Here is a 15517-nt window from a genome sequence, read left to right on the forward strand (position 1 = left end):
TCCAAGAATGCTCCCGAACGGACAGAAAACGGACGCTCTCCTCGCACCTCTCGTCCGCTCCTGTCCGCCCGTACCTTCCCTCTGGCCCACAAATCAGTGAGACCGAGAGGCTGGGGCGCGTGCGCGGGCGGGGCGGCGCCGCGGCGAGGGCGCGGCCGAGGCTGGACGAGCGCGGCGCGGCGAGGCGAGCCGCAGGGGCGCAGGCGCGGGTGAGGCTAGGCGCGACACGGGCGCGGGCGCACGCGGCGCGACGGGGTGCTGGCGTGGCGGGGCAGGGCGCGGTCCTGCAGGCCGCGGCGAGCTCGCGACGAGGTGGGGGTTCGCGCGGGGTGGCATGGCGAGCTCGCGGCGAGGCTCCAAGGTGTGCGCGGTGCGGCATGGCGAGCTCAGGGCGAAGCAGGGCGTACAGGGGTACCAGAGGCCTTCTGCGCGTTGGGTGCAGATGCCTCGTACGTCTGTCCGCCAAATCGCACCCCAAACGGACAAAAGCGGACGTCCGGATGAGTCACGCGGTGGAGTTGGCCTAAAAACACAAGGACACAGGCAAATTGCAGTTATCAAAAGAAGCACTTCGATAACACCAGGCGTTGCCCAGTTAACATTCAAAGCCCCAAATGCTTGTCTTGTCAAAATCTATCTGAGTTTTGACCCAAAATGAAAGAGCTCTAAATCTAGTTAAGGCTACATCAGCACTGAAGCATGAGTTTTTCACAAACCAAAATAGGTGCCAGCTTTGCACCTCTCACTTCGATAGGGAGGGGAATCTCTATTCATGTATAGACCGGGGGGAGTTAAGTTTGTCATGTCTTTAACCAAAAACAGGCAAATGAGACATCATGCCGCACTGTCCTCAGAAGCCCATTCCGCTCATGTCCGGCATGCGACTGGCAATTCTGGCTTTTGTCGACGGGAGCTCAGCGACTGCAGCCTCTGTGGTTGTCATCAGCAGAGAAACGCTGTACCAGAAACACAGATTGTCAGACAAGTTTAATTGTTTCTGTCAGTCGTACAAAGGTAGGAGTACATGGTTCGAGAACTTGAGCTGTACCTTGCTGCATCTTGAAGTGCAGTTCGAATCACCTTCACAGGGTCGATGATACCAGCCTTGATCATGTCAACATACTCCCCTGCAGTAGGCAAAACGCAAGAATCAATTACTGAACCACTAGAGAATATTATTCTGCTGGAGAAATATCAGGATTGCCATTTTTACTGCAATTAAGAATCGACAGCTGAAGTACGGTTAATTTGCGCAGACCTTTTGCTGCGTCATAGCCCAGACTAAGATTATCTTGTTCCAGTAGCTTCCCAATAACTATGGCACCATCGATGCCGGCATTTGCAGCTATGGTCATCAGAGGGGCCTGCAGAAATTACGGAATAATTCGTGTATGTCCCGATATGGAATAACCAAGTGCATGAAGTGCAGAAGAGCATCATAATCAGCACAAGAAGTAACCTTCAAAGCATTCTTGATAATCTGAACTCCAATCTTTTCATCCTCATGCGATGTGCTAATATTGTCGAGCTCCTTGGTGGCATATAAAAGTGCAACTCCACCACCTGTTAGGCATGACGTTAATTGGGAACACATACAACATAAAATCAGGTTGCGGAAACAAAGTAATAAGAAATAGTGTAGAAATGTCGTACAAGCTGCTCAAGAAAAATGCGATTACCTGGAACAATACCCTCCTCCACAGCAGCCCTTGCAGCATTTAGAGCATCTGTTACCCTGTCTTTTTTCTCACCAACTTCAGCTTCACTAGCTCCACCAATCTGCAAAATAAATGTGTATGCTGAGACGAGCACACAAAACAAGGGACCTTACACCATACTTAGAAACTAACAAACCTTAAGAATAGCAACGCCTCCAGATAATTTTGATAAACGCTCTTGAGCCTTTTCTTTGTCGAACATGGAGGTGCTGTTCTCAAGTGATTCTCTAAGCTGTGAAGGGCATCCACATGACAAAAATTGTGACTTGTACTGAAGAATTACCTGAACCAGTATCCAGATAGCTTAACTTGAGACAAAGAGTCAAATGTGATGATTCTTAGAGTACCTGTTGACACCTCTCTTCTATCTGTTGCCTTTCACCTCCACCATCTAGAATGATAGTGTCATCAAGAGATACAGTAACCTGTGAAGAAAATGTCACTGTATGGTTCTTTTTCTTCAAATTAATGTTACTATATTGCTCTCAAGTAAAATAATTTGTGGAAGTTGACAAACCTTCTTAGCTGTGCCGAGCATTTGTAGTTCAACTTTATCAAGATCAAGACCTTGATCCTCGCTAATAACCTTGACATTAAAATGAAATATCAAGTCAAATTCATTCATAGTAATGTCAGTCATGAGTCATGTTAACCAACTTGATTGTTCTCATAACAACTAACCTGCCCTCCTGTTAAAACAGCCATATCATCCAGATTGGCCCTTCTGTTTTCACCAAACCCAGGAGCTTTGACAGCACATATCTACAGCCAAGGCCTCAAAATTAGTTCAGAATTTTGCTTAAATAAGCTTCTCTGTGACAACAATCCAGAGTAGCTTGAGCCTAGTGAAGGAAATAGACAACATAGACAAAAGGAAAAACAAACTGAAAAGGCTTACTTCAATAAAGAGTGCACACTGCCAACCATCTTATACGAGTACAGAAGTATGACAGAAGTAAGAACTAAAGAAATGATTCATAATACCTTGAGTCCAGCACGATGCTTGTTCAGTACAAGCATTGATAGAGCTTCTCCATCTACATCCTCAGCAAAAATGAGAAGAGGTCTGCGGTTCTACATAGATCAATCATGATTTATCAGTTGCCACCAAATTTCCATCATGGGATCAACAAAAGCAAGCACCGAACTTAATGGAGTTACCTGGATAGAAATTTGCACTGCTGGAAGAAGTGAATTCATGTTTGAGATTTTCTTGTCATGAATAAGAATCAGAGGATCTTTCAACTCCTGCACATGAAAAAAGGATAAATCAGAAACATGGGTTCAGTTCAGATCATTCGTATAAAATCTTCATTGTCTATTGATATGCATGGTATCCCTCTCATCTTTGTTTTCTATTTGCTCTTATCAAATATGTGACATGCCTACTGCCTACAACAATCTCTGCAGACAGATACCAAACAATTGTAATTCAAGTTTACAAGAGAAAACACAAGCAGCATGCGTCATTGTAGTAGTCTATTTAAGATTACATTGAAGAAACTGTAAACAAAGAGGAAACAAACCACAGCCATTGACTTCCCAAGTACAATCTCCGCCCCGAATTACTTGTCTTAGATTTGTCTACATACGGATGTATCTAACACTAATACATCCGTATCTAGACAAATCTAAGACAAGTAATTTGGGACAGAGGGAGTACTACTGATAAGTTCCCACCTACATGCATATTGCCATGGAAAAGTTAAAACAAAAGGAGGATTTGAAGAAATCCCTTGCAGACAGTAAACGTGCTGAATTTGTCAGTATAGAAAAGAAGAAAAGATAATAAAGACTCACACATTTCTGAGTCTTGTGATCAGTTACAAAGTAAGGGGATATGTAGCCTCTAGTCAACTTCATTCCCTGGACTGCTTCAAGCTCATTATCCAATGTTTTGCCATCCTGCCAATTTGTAAGAATTAGTAGCAGAATACAAGATAAACCAAATATAGTAGCAAAAACAGCTGGTAGCACTCACAGCAATAGTAATGACGCCATCCTTTCCAACTATTCCCATAGCTTTTGATATCAGATCTCCAATTTCCTTTTCGCCATTTGCAGAAATTGTAGCTACCTGGTTTACAAGACAAAAATGAGGTGGGTATGTCTAGGCCAGGTTTTGAATTAAAGTACAAACAAAGAATGTTAAGTTACTATGTAGTGTGTCTAGTAATGAATCATAATGATGATTTTTTATTACCCATGGCAGATACAAGTAATAACTACATCAAAGATACATAAGCACACATAACAGGCCACCGCAGCAAATGAGAGTATCTTACCTGGTTTATTTCATCTGGGGAATCAATCATCCATGCTTTACTTTTGAGGTGAGCAGTGACGGCGCTTATAGCCTTGTTTATGCCTTTCCGCAAATCCATAACATTGACCCCTGCTGCCACAGCCTTGCATCCTTCCGTGAGAATTGCCTGTGTAAGCACAGTTGCACAAGTGGTACCTGTTGCCCCACACGATCAGAAACAAAGTAAACGACATGCGATGCTCCATTCACATAAATAGGCAAGTAGTTCCCTACCCTCATATCTTGACGAAAGGACAAGGCATTTGCACAGAGACCACACACATGAGAAGTTCCTACTCTTTATAGCATGTTGCTTCAGATTAAATGCCAACTATTTCTTATCTCACTTATGGCAAAACAACGAGTAACAATGTTTGGAAACGAATCCCACGTTTTCCTAAAGAACGGTACAGTGTGATTGCATGTCTGAAAACTAAATGATTTCTTCAAGAATGCCTAGGTTAAAATTAGTTGATCCATCAGTAGAAATCAAATTGTGAGAACTAGTGCAGATCACAAAATATGGGGTTAGTTACTCCACTGCATGAGGAATAAAATATGGCAAGTATCAAATCACAATGTAATCTAGGCGACTAGGCCTAACCTAGAAGTACGTCAAATCATGTAGAGATCATAGTGATCAGAACTAGTGCACTGGATCTGAAGGTAGGGCCTGGAGGCACACCACACAGGTGAGGCACAAAAATAATACAAACCACAAAGCTATTGCTATTCATCTGTCGTTGGAGTACTGCAGGCACGAATGACTGAACATCACATTGCAGTAAGCAATAACAGTTAAATACACTGAACTAGCATCAAAACTTCCTAGTCCTGGGACGGCACAACAATCTGCTACTACTAGTTAACAAAGGGATTAACTACACATGATAGAGAAGGTAAGACATCAGCATTAACACTACACACACCGACATGAAACTAGCATGTAAATAAAAGGGAAAGGGGAATGCTTTGCTAAAAAAAAGCAGCTAGATGAGATGGTTTATCAAGTTCAGGAATTTCCGAGAGCCCTCGGTGCTCACCATCTCCTGCTGCCTTGTTAGTGGCATCGGCGACCTGCTTCACCAGGCTCGCCCCAACATTCTTGGCGCTGTCCTCGAACTCTATGCTCTTGGCAACGGTGACCCCGTCCTTGGTGACCTTGGGGGATCTGTTCGGTCTCTCGATAACCACATTGCGGCCCTGCGGCACAAGCAAGCAGCCCACTCAGTCGACAAATCAAACCCTACAATCTAGCCCGGCGTTTTCCCGCTAGATCCGCGCCGACTGCCGCGTCGCGCCGGCCAATCCGCTCTGATCGGGAGCGAGAGGGGGGCACGGACGAACCTTGGGGCCCATGGTGACCTTGACGGCGTCCGCGAGGTCGTTGACGCCCCGCAGCATGGCGGCGCGCGCGCCGACGCCGAAGGTGACCTCCTTCGCCGCGTACCCGCGCGCCCACTGCCGCTGCTCCCCGCCGCCGCCGCGCGCGAGCTGCCGCCGCAGCGCCGAGGAGGAGGACCGCGAAATGGCCGCCGCCGCCGCCCGGTACATGGCCGCGTGTTGGTGTGTGCGTGGTGTGGTTTGGCGAGAATCGAACTCTGTGTGGCGTCTCTGGGTTCGAGAGACGGGGTGAGGGTTTATGTGGGTTTGGGGGTTCTGGAAGCTTCTCGGTCGGAGTACTTCCGCAGCGAGAGCACCGCGGCGTCAGTCTTGTGGGGGAGGAGATGATTTTGTGAAATCTGAGCCGTCCGTGCTCTAAGATCGTGTGGCCACTCGTGCTCCTCAATTGAGGCTCCGAGTATTATTTTCAACAACATGGCTAGCTGTTCTAAAAAAAACATGGCTAGCTTATTGATTTGTACTATAAAAACAAGGTTATTGTTTTTTTCTATTATAGATCACCACTCATGCCGAATGGAAATCAAAAGGAGCAGAGAAGTTGATCGACCCATTTGTCCAAGACTATGTCTCAAAAATATTTACTTGGGATGCCTTGAGCATCCCCAAGCTTGGACTTTTACCTCTTCTCCTCGATCTTTGATCACTTTATCCACACAAAACTTAACAGAAAGCTCAGTAAGATCCGTTACTATAATAAAGCAAATCACTACTCTAAGTACTGTTGCAAACTAATTCATATTTTATTTTTGCATTGTAGCTATTGCAATATAACTTTTCCACGGCTTAATCCACTAATAGAAATCGATAGTTTCATCAAAACAAGCAAACTATGCATTAAAAATAGAATCTGTATTAAATAGGACAGTCTGTAGTAATCTGAACATTCACCATACTTCTGGTACTCCATAAATTCTGAAACAATTAGGAAAAATAAATAATTTGTATAGAAAGACATTGCAAAAAGTTTCAGAACCGTTTGACGTTCCAGTAAAAAATATAAAATTGCGCACTACAGCCAAAGTTTCTGTTTTACACCGCACAAACCAACAAGCAGGGGCTGTTGTAAGTAAAATAGGTGTTGTTGAATAGATTTGCAAGATAATAAAGAGTACGTAAATAAAAAGTATGGGCTGTTGTAAGTAAAGAAGCAATAAAGTAAATATAGCGAGTGTGGAAAAGTGGTGGTAGGAGTTGCGAAATTGCCCCTAAGCAATTGACTACTTTACTAGACCGATAGCAAGTATTATGTGGGAGAGGCCACTGCTAGCTGTCATCCCTGACTTGGAATTCTATGCACTTATGATTGGAACTATTAGCAAGCATCTGCAACTACTAATGTTCATTAAGGTAAAACCCAACCATAGCATTAAGGTATATTGGTCCCCCTTCAATCCCGTATGCATCAATTTCTATGCTAGGTTAAAGCTTCTGTCAGTCTTGCCCTCCAATACATAGTCCTATCAACATACAACTAACCCTAGGGTGTGATCCACGCGCGCAATCATATGATGGGCACCAAAGGACAGCAACATAACCACAAGCAAATTAAATCAATCATAGCAATTCATCAACCACCGATAGGACAACGAAAATCTACTCAGACATCATAGGATGGCAACACATCATTGGATAATAATAATATGAAGCATAAAGCATCATGTTCAAGTAGAGGGTACAGCGGGTTGCAGGAGAGTGGACCGCTGCAGATAGAGGGGGGAATATGATGGAGATGTTGGTGAAGATGGCGGAGGTGTTGGTGTAGATCGCGGTGATGATGATGGCCCCCGGTGGCACTCCGGTGCCACCGGAAGCGAGGGGGAGAGAGCCCCCCTCCTCCTTCTTCTTCCTTGACCTCCTCCCTAGATGGGAGAAGGGTTTCCCCTCTGGTCCATGGCCTCCATGGCACGGGAGGGGCGAGAGCCCCTCCGAGATTGGATCTGTCTCTCTATCTCTCTCTGTTTCTGCGTTCTCAGATTCTTCCCTTTCACATTTCTTATATTCCCGGAGATCCGTAACTCCGATTGGGCTGAAATTTTAACACGATCTCTATCCGGATATTAGCTTTCTTGCGGCGAAAGAAGGGCATCAACCGCCTTATAGGTGGCCCACGAGGGTCAGGGGCGCGCCCCCTGCCTCGTGGCCACCTCGGGCACCTTCTCGCGTGGATTTTTCTTCCCCAAAATCATATATATTCCAAAAAAATCTCCGTCAGTTTTTATCCCATTTGGACTCCATTTGATATGGATATTCTGCGAAATAAAAAACATGCAACAAATAGAAACTGGCACTGGGTACTGGATCAATATGTTAGTCCCAAAAATAGTATAAAAAGTTGCCAAAAATATATGAAAGTTGTAGAATATTGGCATGGAACAATCAAAAATTATAGATACGACGGAGACGTATCAACGTCCCCAAGCTTAATTCCTGCTCGTCCTCGAGTAGGTAAATAATAAAAAAGATAATTTTTAATGTGGAATGCTACCTAGCATAATCTTGATCACATATCTAATCATGGCATGAATATTAAGATACGAGTGATTCAAAGCAATAGTCTATCATTTGACATAAAAACAATAATACTTCAAGCCCACTAATAAAGCAATCATGTCTTTTCAAAATAACATGGCCAAAGAAAGTTATCCCTACAAAATTATATAGTCTGGCTATGCTCCATCTTCACCACACAAAATATTCACATCATGCACAACTCCGATGACAAGCCAAGCAATTGTTTCATACTTTTGACGTTCTCAAACCTTTTCAACTTTCACGCAATACATGAGCGTGAGCCATGGAAATAGCACTATAGGTGGAATAGAATGGTGGTTGTGGAGAAGACAAAAAGGAGAAGATAGTCTCACATCAACTAGGCGTATCAACGGGCTATGGAGATGCCCATCAATAGATATCAATGTGAGTGAGTAGGGATTGCCATGCAACAGATGCACTAGAGCTATAAGTATATGAAAGCTCAAACTGAAACTAAGTGGGTGTTGTAACTGTTGGGGAACGTAGCATAAATTCAAAATTTTCCTACGTGTCACCAGGATCTATCTATGGAGTCATCTAGCAACGAGGGAGGAGTGGATCTACATACCCTTGTAGATCACGCGCGGAAGCGTTCAAGAGAACGGGGTTGATGGAGTCGTACTCGTCGTGATTCAAATCACCAATGATCCTAGCGCCGAACGGACGGCACCTCCGCGTTCAACACACGTACGGAGCAGCAACGTCTCCTCTTTCTTGATCCAGCAAGGGGGAGGAGAGGTTGATGGAGACCCAACAGCACGACGGCGTGGTGGAAGTAGCGGGATTCCAACAGGGCTTCGCAAAGCGCTGCGGGAGGAGGGAGATGTGTCACGGGAGGGAGAGGGAGGCGCCAGGCCTTAGATATTTTTGCTCCTCCTTTTCCCCACTATATATAGGGCCAAGGGAGAGGGGGGAGGCGCAGCCCTTGCCCCTTCCTCCAAGGAAGGGTGCGGCCAAGGGGGGGAGGAGTCCATCCTCCCCAAGGCACCTCCCCTTTTAGGACTCTCCCCTTTTTCTCTTCTCTTGGCGCATGGGCCTCTTGGGGCTGGTGCCCTTGGCCCATGTAGGCCAAGGCGCACCCCCTACAGCCCATGTGGCCCCCCGGGGCAGGTGGCCCCACCCGATGGACCCCCGGGACCCTTCCGGTGGTCCCGGTACAATACCGGTGACCCCGAAACTTGTCCCGATAGCTAAAATAGCACTTTCTATATATAATTCTTTACCTCCGGACCATTCCGGAACTCCTCGTGACGTCCGGGATCTCATCCTGGACTCCGAACAACTTTCGGGTTACCGCATACTTATATCTCTATAACCCTAGCGTCACCGAACCTTAAGTGTGTAGACCCTACGGGTTCGGGAGACATGCAGACATGACCGAGACGTTCTCCGGTCAATAACCAACAGCGGGATCTGGATACCCATGTTGGCTCCCACATATTCCACGATGATCTCATCGGATGAACCACGATGTCAAGGACTTAATCAATCCCGTATACAATTCCCTTTGTCTACCGGTACGATACTTGCCCGAGATTCGATCGTCGGTATCCCGATACCTTGTTCAATCTCGTTACCGGCAAGTCTCTTTACTCGTTCCGTAACACATCATCCCGTGATCAACTCCTTGATCACATTGTGCACATTATGATGATGTCCTACCGAGTGGGCCCAGAGATACCTCTCCGTTTACACGGAGTGACAAATCCCAGTCTCGATTCGTGCCAACCCAACAGACACTTTCGGAGATACCTACAATGTACCTTTATAGCCACCCAGTTACGTTGTGACGTTTGGCACACCCAAAGCACTCCTACGGTATCCGGGAGTTGCACAACCTCATGGTCTAAGGAAATGATACTTGACATTAGAAAAGCTTTAGCATACGAACTACACGATCTTTGAGCTAAGCTTAGGATTGGGTCTTGTCCATCACATCATTCTCCTAATGACGTGATCCCGTTATCAATGACATCCAATGTCCATGGTCAGGAAACCGCAACCATCTATTGATCAACGAGCTAGTCAACTAGAGGCTTACTAGGGACATGGTGTTGTCTATGTATCCACACATGTATCTGAGTTTCCTATCAATACAATTATAGCATGGATAATAAACGATTATCATGAACAAGGAAATATATAATAATAACCAATTTATTATTGCCTCTAGGGCATATTTCCAACAGTCTCCCACTTGCACTAGAGTCAATAATCTAGTTCACATCGCCATGTGATTAACATTCACAGGTCACATCGCCATGTGACCAACATCCAAAGAGTTTACTAGAGTCAGTAATCTAGTTCACATCACTATGTGATTAGCACTCAATGAGTTCTGGGTTTGATCATGTTGCTTGTGAGAGAGGTTTTAGTCAACGGGTCTGAACCTTTCAGATCTGTGTGTGCTTTACAAATCTCTATGTCATCTCCTAGATGTAGCTACCACGTTCTATTTGGAGCTTATTCCAAATAACTGTTCTACTATACGAATCCAGTTTACTACTCAGAATAATCTGGATTAGTGTCAAAGTTTGCATCGGCGTAACCCTTTACGACGAACTCTTTTACCACCTCCATAATCGAGAAAATTCCTCAGTCCACTAGTTACTAAGGATAACTTTGACCGCTGTCTTGTGATCCATTCTTAGATCACTCCTGTACCCCTTGACTGACTCATGGCAAGGCACATTTCAGGTGCGGTACACAGCATAGCATACTGTAGAGCCTGTGTCTTAAGCATAGGGGACGACCTTCGTCCTTTCTCTCTATTCTGCCGTGGTCGAGCTTTAAGTCTTAACTCCATACCTTACAACTCAGGCAAGAACTCCTTCTTTGACTGATCCATCTTGAACACCTTCAAGATCATGTCAAGGTATGTGCTCATTTGAAAGTGCCATTAAGAATTTTGATCTATCCTTATAGATCTTGATGCTCAATGTTCAAGTAGCTTAATCCAGGCTTTCCATTGAAAAAATACTTTCCAAATAACCCTATATGCTTTCCAGAAATTCTACGTCATTTCTTATCAACAGTATGTCAACAACATATACTCATCAGAAATTCTATAGTGCTCCCACTCACTTCTTTGGAAATACAAGTTTCTCATAAACTTTGTATAAACCCGAAATCTTTGATCATCTCATCAAAGCATACATTCCAACTCCGAGATGCTTACTCCAGTCCTTAGAAGGATTGCTGGAGTTTTGCATACTTATTAGCATCTTTCAGGATTGACAAAACCTTCCGGTTGTATCACATACAACCTTTCCTCAAGAAAATGTCGTCGAGGAAACCATGTTTTGACATCCTATCTGCAAGATTTCATAAATAATGCATTAATCGCTAATATAATTCCAACAGACTCTTAGCATCGCTACGAGTGAGAAAATCTCACCGTAGTCAACTCCTTGAACTTGTCAGAAAACATCTTAACGACAAGTCGAGCTTTCTTAATGGTGACATTTACCATCATTGTCCGTCTTCCTTTTAAAATCCATCTACACTCAACAGCCTTACGACCATCAAGTAGTTCTTCCAAAGTCTACACTTTGTTTTCATACATGGATCCTCTCTCGGATTTTATGGCCTCAAGCCATTTATCGGAATCCGGGCCCACCATCGCTTCTCCATGGCTCGTAGGTTCATTGTTGTCTAGCAACATGACTTCCAAGACAGGATTACGTACCACTCTGAAGTAGTACGCATCCTTGTCATCCTACGAGGTTTGGGAGTGACTTGATCCGAAGTCTCATGATCAATATCATAAGCTTCCACTTCAATTGGTGTAGGTGCCACAGGAACAACTCTTTGTGCCCTGCTATACACTAGTTGAAGTGACGGTTCAATAACCTCATCAAGTCTCCACCATCCTCCCACTCAATTCTTTCGAGAGAAACTTTTCCTCGAGAAAGGACCCGATTCTAGAAACAATCCTTTATTGCTTTCGGATCTGAGACAGGAGGTATACCCAACTATTTTTGGGTTGTCCTATGAAGATGCATTTATCCGCTTTGGGTTCGAGCTTATCGGCCTGAAACTTTTCCACATAAGCGTCGCAGCCCCAAACTTTTAAGAAATGACAGCTTAGGTTTCTCTAAACCATAGTTCATACGGTGTCATCTCATCGGAATTACGTGGTGCCCTATTTAAAGTGAATGTGGTTGTCTCTAATGCCTAACCCATAAACTATTGTGGTAATTCGATAAGAGACATCATGGTATGCATCATATCCAATAGGGTGCAGTTATGATGTTCGGACACACCATCACACTACGGTGTTCCAGGATGTATTAGTTGTGAAACAACTTCCACAATGTCTTAATTCTGTGCCAAACTCGTAATTCAGATATTCATCTCTATGATCATATCATAGATATTTTATCCTCTTGTCACGATGATCTTTCAACTTCACCCTGAAATTACTTGAACCTTTCAATAATTCAGACTCGTGATTCATCAAGTAAATGTACTCAACATCTACTCAAATCATCTGTGAAGTAAGAACATAACGATATCCACTACATGCCTCAGCACTCATTGGACTGCACACATCAAAATGTATTACTTCCAACAAGTTGCTTTCTAGTTCCATTTTACTGAAAACGAGGCTTTCAGTCATCTTGCCCATGTGGTATGATTTGCATGTCTCAAGTGATTCAAAATCAAGTGAGTCCAAACGGTCCATTTGCATGGAGTTTCTTCATGCATATCTACCAATAGACATGGTTCGCATGCCTCAAACTTTTCAAAAATGAGTGAGTCCAAAGATCCATCAACATGGAGCCTCTTCATGCGTTTTATACCGTTATGACTTAAGTGGCAGTGCCACAAGTAGGTGGTACTATCATTACTATCTTATATCTCTTGGCATGAACATGTGTATCACCACGATCGAGATTCATTTTAGGCATAAGACCATTGAAGGTATTATTCAAATAAACAGAGTAACCGTTATTCTCCTTAAATGAATAACCGTACTGCGATAGACATAATCCAATCATGTCTATGCTCAACACAAACACCAATCTCGATGGTAGAGGGAGCGTGCGATGCTTGATCATATCAACATTGGAAACACTTCCAACACATATCGTCAGCTCACCTTTAGCTAGTCTCCGTTTATTCCGTAGCTTTTATTTCGAGTTACTAACACTTAGCAACCGAACCGGTATCTAATACCCTGGTGCTATTAGGAGTACTAGTAAAGTACACATCAACACAATGTATATCCAATATACTTCTATCAACCTTGCCAGCCTTCTAATCTACCAAGTATCTAGGGTAATTCTGCTCCAGTGGCTGTTCCCCTTATTATAGAAGCACTTAGTCTCGGGTTTGGGTTCAACTTTGGGTTTCTTCACTAGAGCAGCAGCTGATTTGCCGTTTCATGAAGTATCCCTTTGTTCCCTTGCCCTTCTTGAAACTAGTGGTTTCACCAACCATCAACAATTGATGCTCCTTCTTGATTTCTACTTTTGTGGTGTCAAACATCGCGAATATCTCAAGGATCATCATATATGTCCCCGATATATTATAGTTCATCACGAAGCTCTAGCAGCTTGGTGGTAATGACTTCGGAGAAACATCACTATCTTATCTGGAAGATCAACTCCCACTTGATTCAAGTGATTGTTGTACTCAGACAATCTGAGCACAAGCTCAACAATTGAGCTTTTCTCCCTTACTTTGCAGGCTAAGAAAATCGTCGGAGGTCTTGTACCTCTTGTCGTGGGCACGAGCCTGAAATCCCAATTTCAGACCTCGAAACATCTCATATGTTTCGCGACGTTTCAAAACGTCTTCGGTGTCTCAACTCTAAGCCGTTTAACTGAACTATCACGTAGTTATCAAAACGTGTATGTCAGATGTTCACAACATCCACAGACGACGTTCGAGGTTCAGCACACTGAGCGGTGCATTAAGGACATAAGCCTTCTATGAAGCAATGAGGACAATCCTTAGTTTACGGACCTAGTCCGCATAATTGCTACTATCAACTTTCAACTAATTTTTCTCTAGGAACATATCTAAACAATAGAACTAAAGCGCGAGCTACGGCATAATTTGCAAAATCCTTTTGACTATGTTCAGAATAATTAAGTTCATCTTATGAACTCCCACTCAGATAGACATCCCTCTAGTCATCTAAGTGATTACATGATCCGAGTCAACTAGGCCGTGTCCGATCATCACGTGAGACGGACTAGTCAACATCGGTGAACATCTTCATGTTGATCGTATCTTCTATACGACTCATGCTCGACCTTTCGGTCTTCTGTGTTCCGAGGCCATGTCTGTACATGCTAGGCTCGTCAAGTTAACCATAAGTGTTTCGCGTGTGTAAATCTGTCTTACACCCGTTGTATGTGAACGTAGAATCTAACACCCGATCATCACGTGGTGCTTCGAAACACGAACTATCGCAACGGTGCACAGTTAGGTGAGAACACTTCTTGAAATTGTCGTAAGGGATCATCTTATTTACTACCGTCGTTCTAAGCAAATAAGATGTATAAACATGATAAACATCACATGCAATCAAATAGTGACATGATATGGCCATCATCACTTTGCTCCTTTTGATCTCCATCTTCGGGGCTCCATGATCATCACGTCACCGGCATGACACCATGATCTCCATCATCATGATCTCCATCATCGTGTCTTCATGAAGTTGTCTCGTCATCTATTACTTCTACTACTACAGCTAACGGTTAGCAATAAAGTAAAGTAATTACATGACGTTTATGTTGACACGCAGGTCATAAATAAATAAAGACAACTCCTATGGCTCCTGCCGGTTGTCATACTCATCGACATGCAAGTCGTGATTCCTATTACAAGAACATGATCAATCTCATACATCACATATATCATTCATCACATCCTTTTGGCCATATCACATCACATAGCATACCCTGCAAAAACAAGTTAGACGTCCTCTAATTGTTGTTTGCATGTTTTACGTGGCTGCTATGGGTTTCTAGCAAGAACGTTTCTTACCTACGCAAAACCACAACGTGATATGCCAATTGCTATTTACCCTTCATAAGGACCCTTTTCATCGAATCCGATCCGACTAAAGTGGGAGAGACAGACACCCGCCAGCCACCTTATGCAACTAGTGCATGTTTGTCGGTGGAACCGGTCTCACGTAAGAGTACGTGTAAGGTTGGTCCGGGCCGCTTCATCCCACGATGCCGCCGAATCAAGATAAGACTAGTAACGGCAAGCATATTGAACAAAATCAACGCCCACAACTACTTTGTGTTCTACTCGTGCATAGAAACTACGCATAGACCTAGCTCATGATGCCACTGTTGGGGAACGTAGCATAAATTCAAAATTTTCCTACGTGTCACCAGGATCTATCTATGGAGTCATCTAGCAACAAGGGAGGATTGGATCTACATACCCTTGTAGATCGCGCGCGGAAGCGTTCAAGAGAACGGGGTTGATGGAGTCGTACTCGTCGTGATTCAAATCACCGATGATCCTAGCGCCGAACGGATGGCACCTCCGCGTTCAACACACGTACGGAGCAGCAACGTCTCCT

The 15517-nt window shown here is 44.0% G+C and overlaps 1 protein-coding gene across 1 annotated transcript; it reads right to left on the reverse strand.

The window, feature by feature from the left end:
- Positions 1 to 548: 548 nt before the first annotated feature.
- Positions 549 to 5700, reverse strand: LOC125526824 (chaperonin CPN60-like 2, mitochondrial). Its single transcript, XM_048691446.2, has 16 exons — positions 5371 to 5700; positions 5067 to 5226; positions 4004 to 4179; positions 3700 to 3795; positions 3519 to 3623; positions 2880 to 2966; positions 2703 to 2792; positions 2400 to 2480; positions 2236 to 2304; positions 2066 to 2143; positions 1855 to 1950; positions 1680 to 1779; positions 1460 to 1563; positions 1259 to 1364; positions 1049 to 1127; positions 549 to 956 (listed from the first exon to the last, which is right to left on the reverse strand). The coding sequence occupies exons 1-16, from the start codon at positions 5575 to 5577 to the stop codon at positions 851 to 853; spliced, it is 1740 nt and encodes a 579-aa protein (XP_048547403.1). The 5' UTR covers positions 5578 to 5700; the 3' UTR covers positions 549 to 850.
- Between the last annotated feature and the right edge of the window lie 9817 nt (positions 5701 to 15517).

Source organism: Triticum urartu, chromosome 1A (genome assembly GCF_056163025.1).
Source record: "Triticum urartu cultivar PI428250 chromosome 1A, HENAU_Tu73, whole genome shotgun sequence".
In the NCBI taxonomy this organism is placed as follows: domain Eukaryota; kingdom Viridiplantae; phylum Streptophyta; class Magnoliopsida; order Poales; family Poaceae; genus Triticum; species Triticum urartu.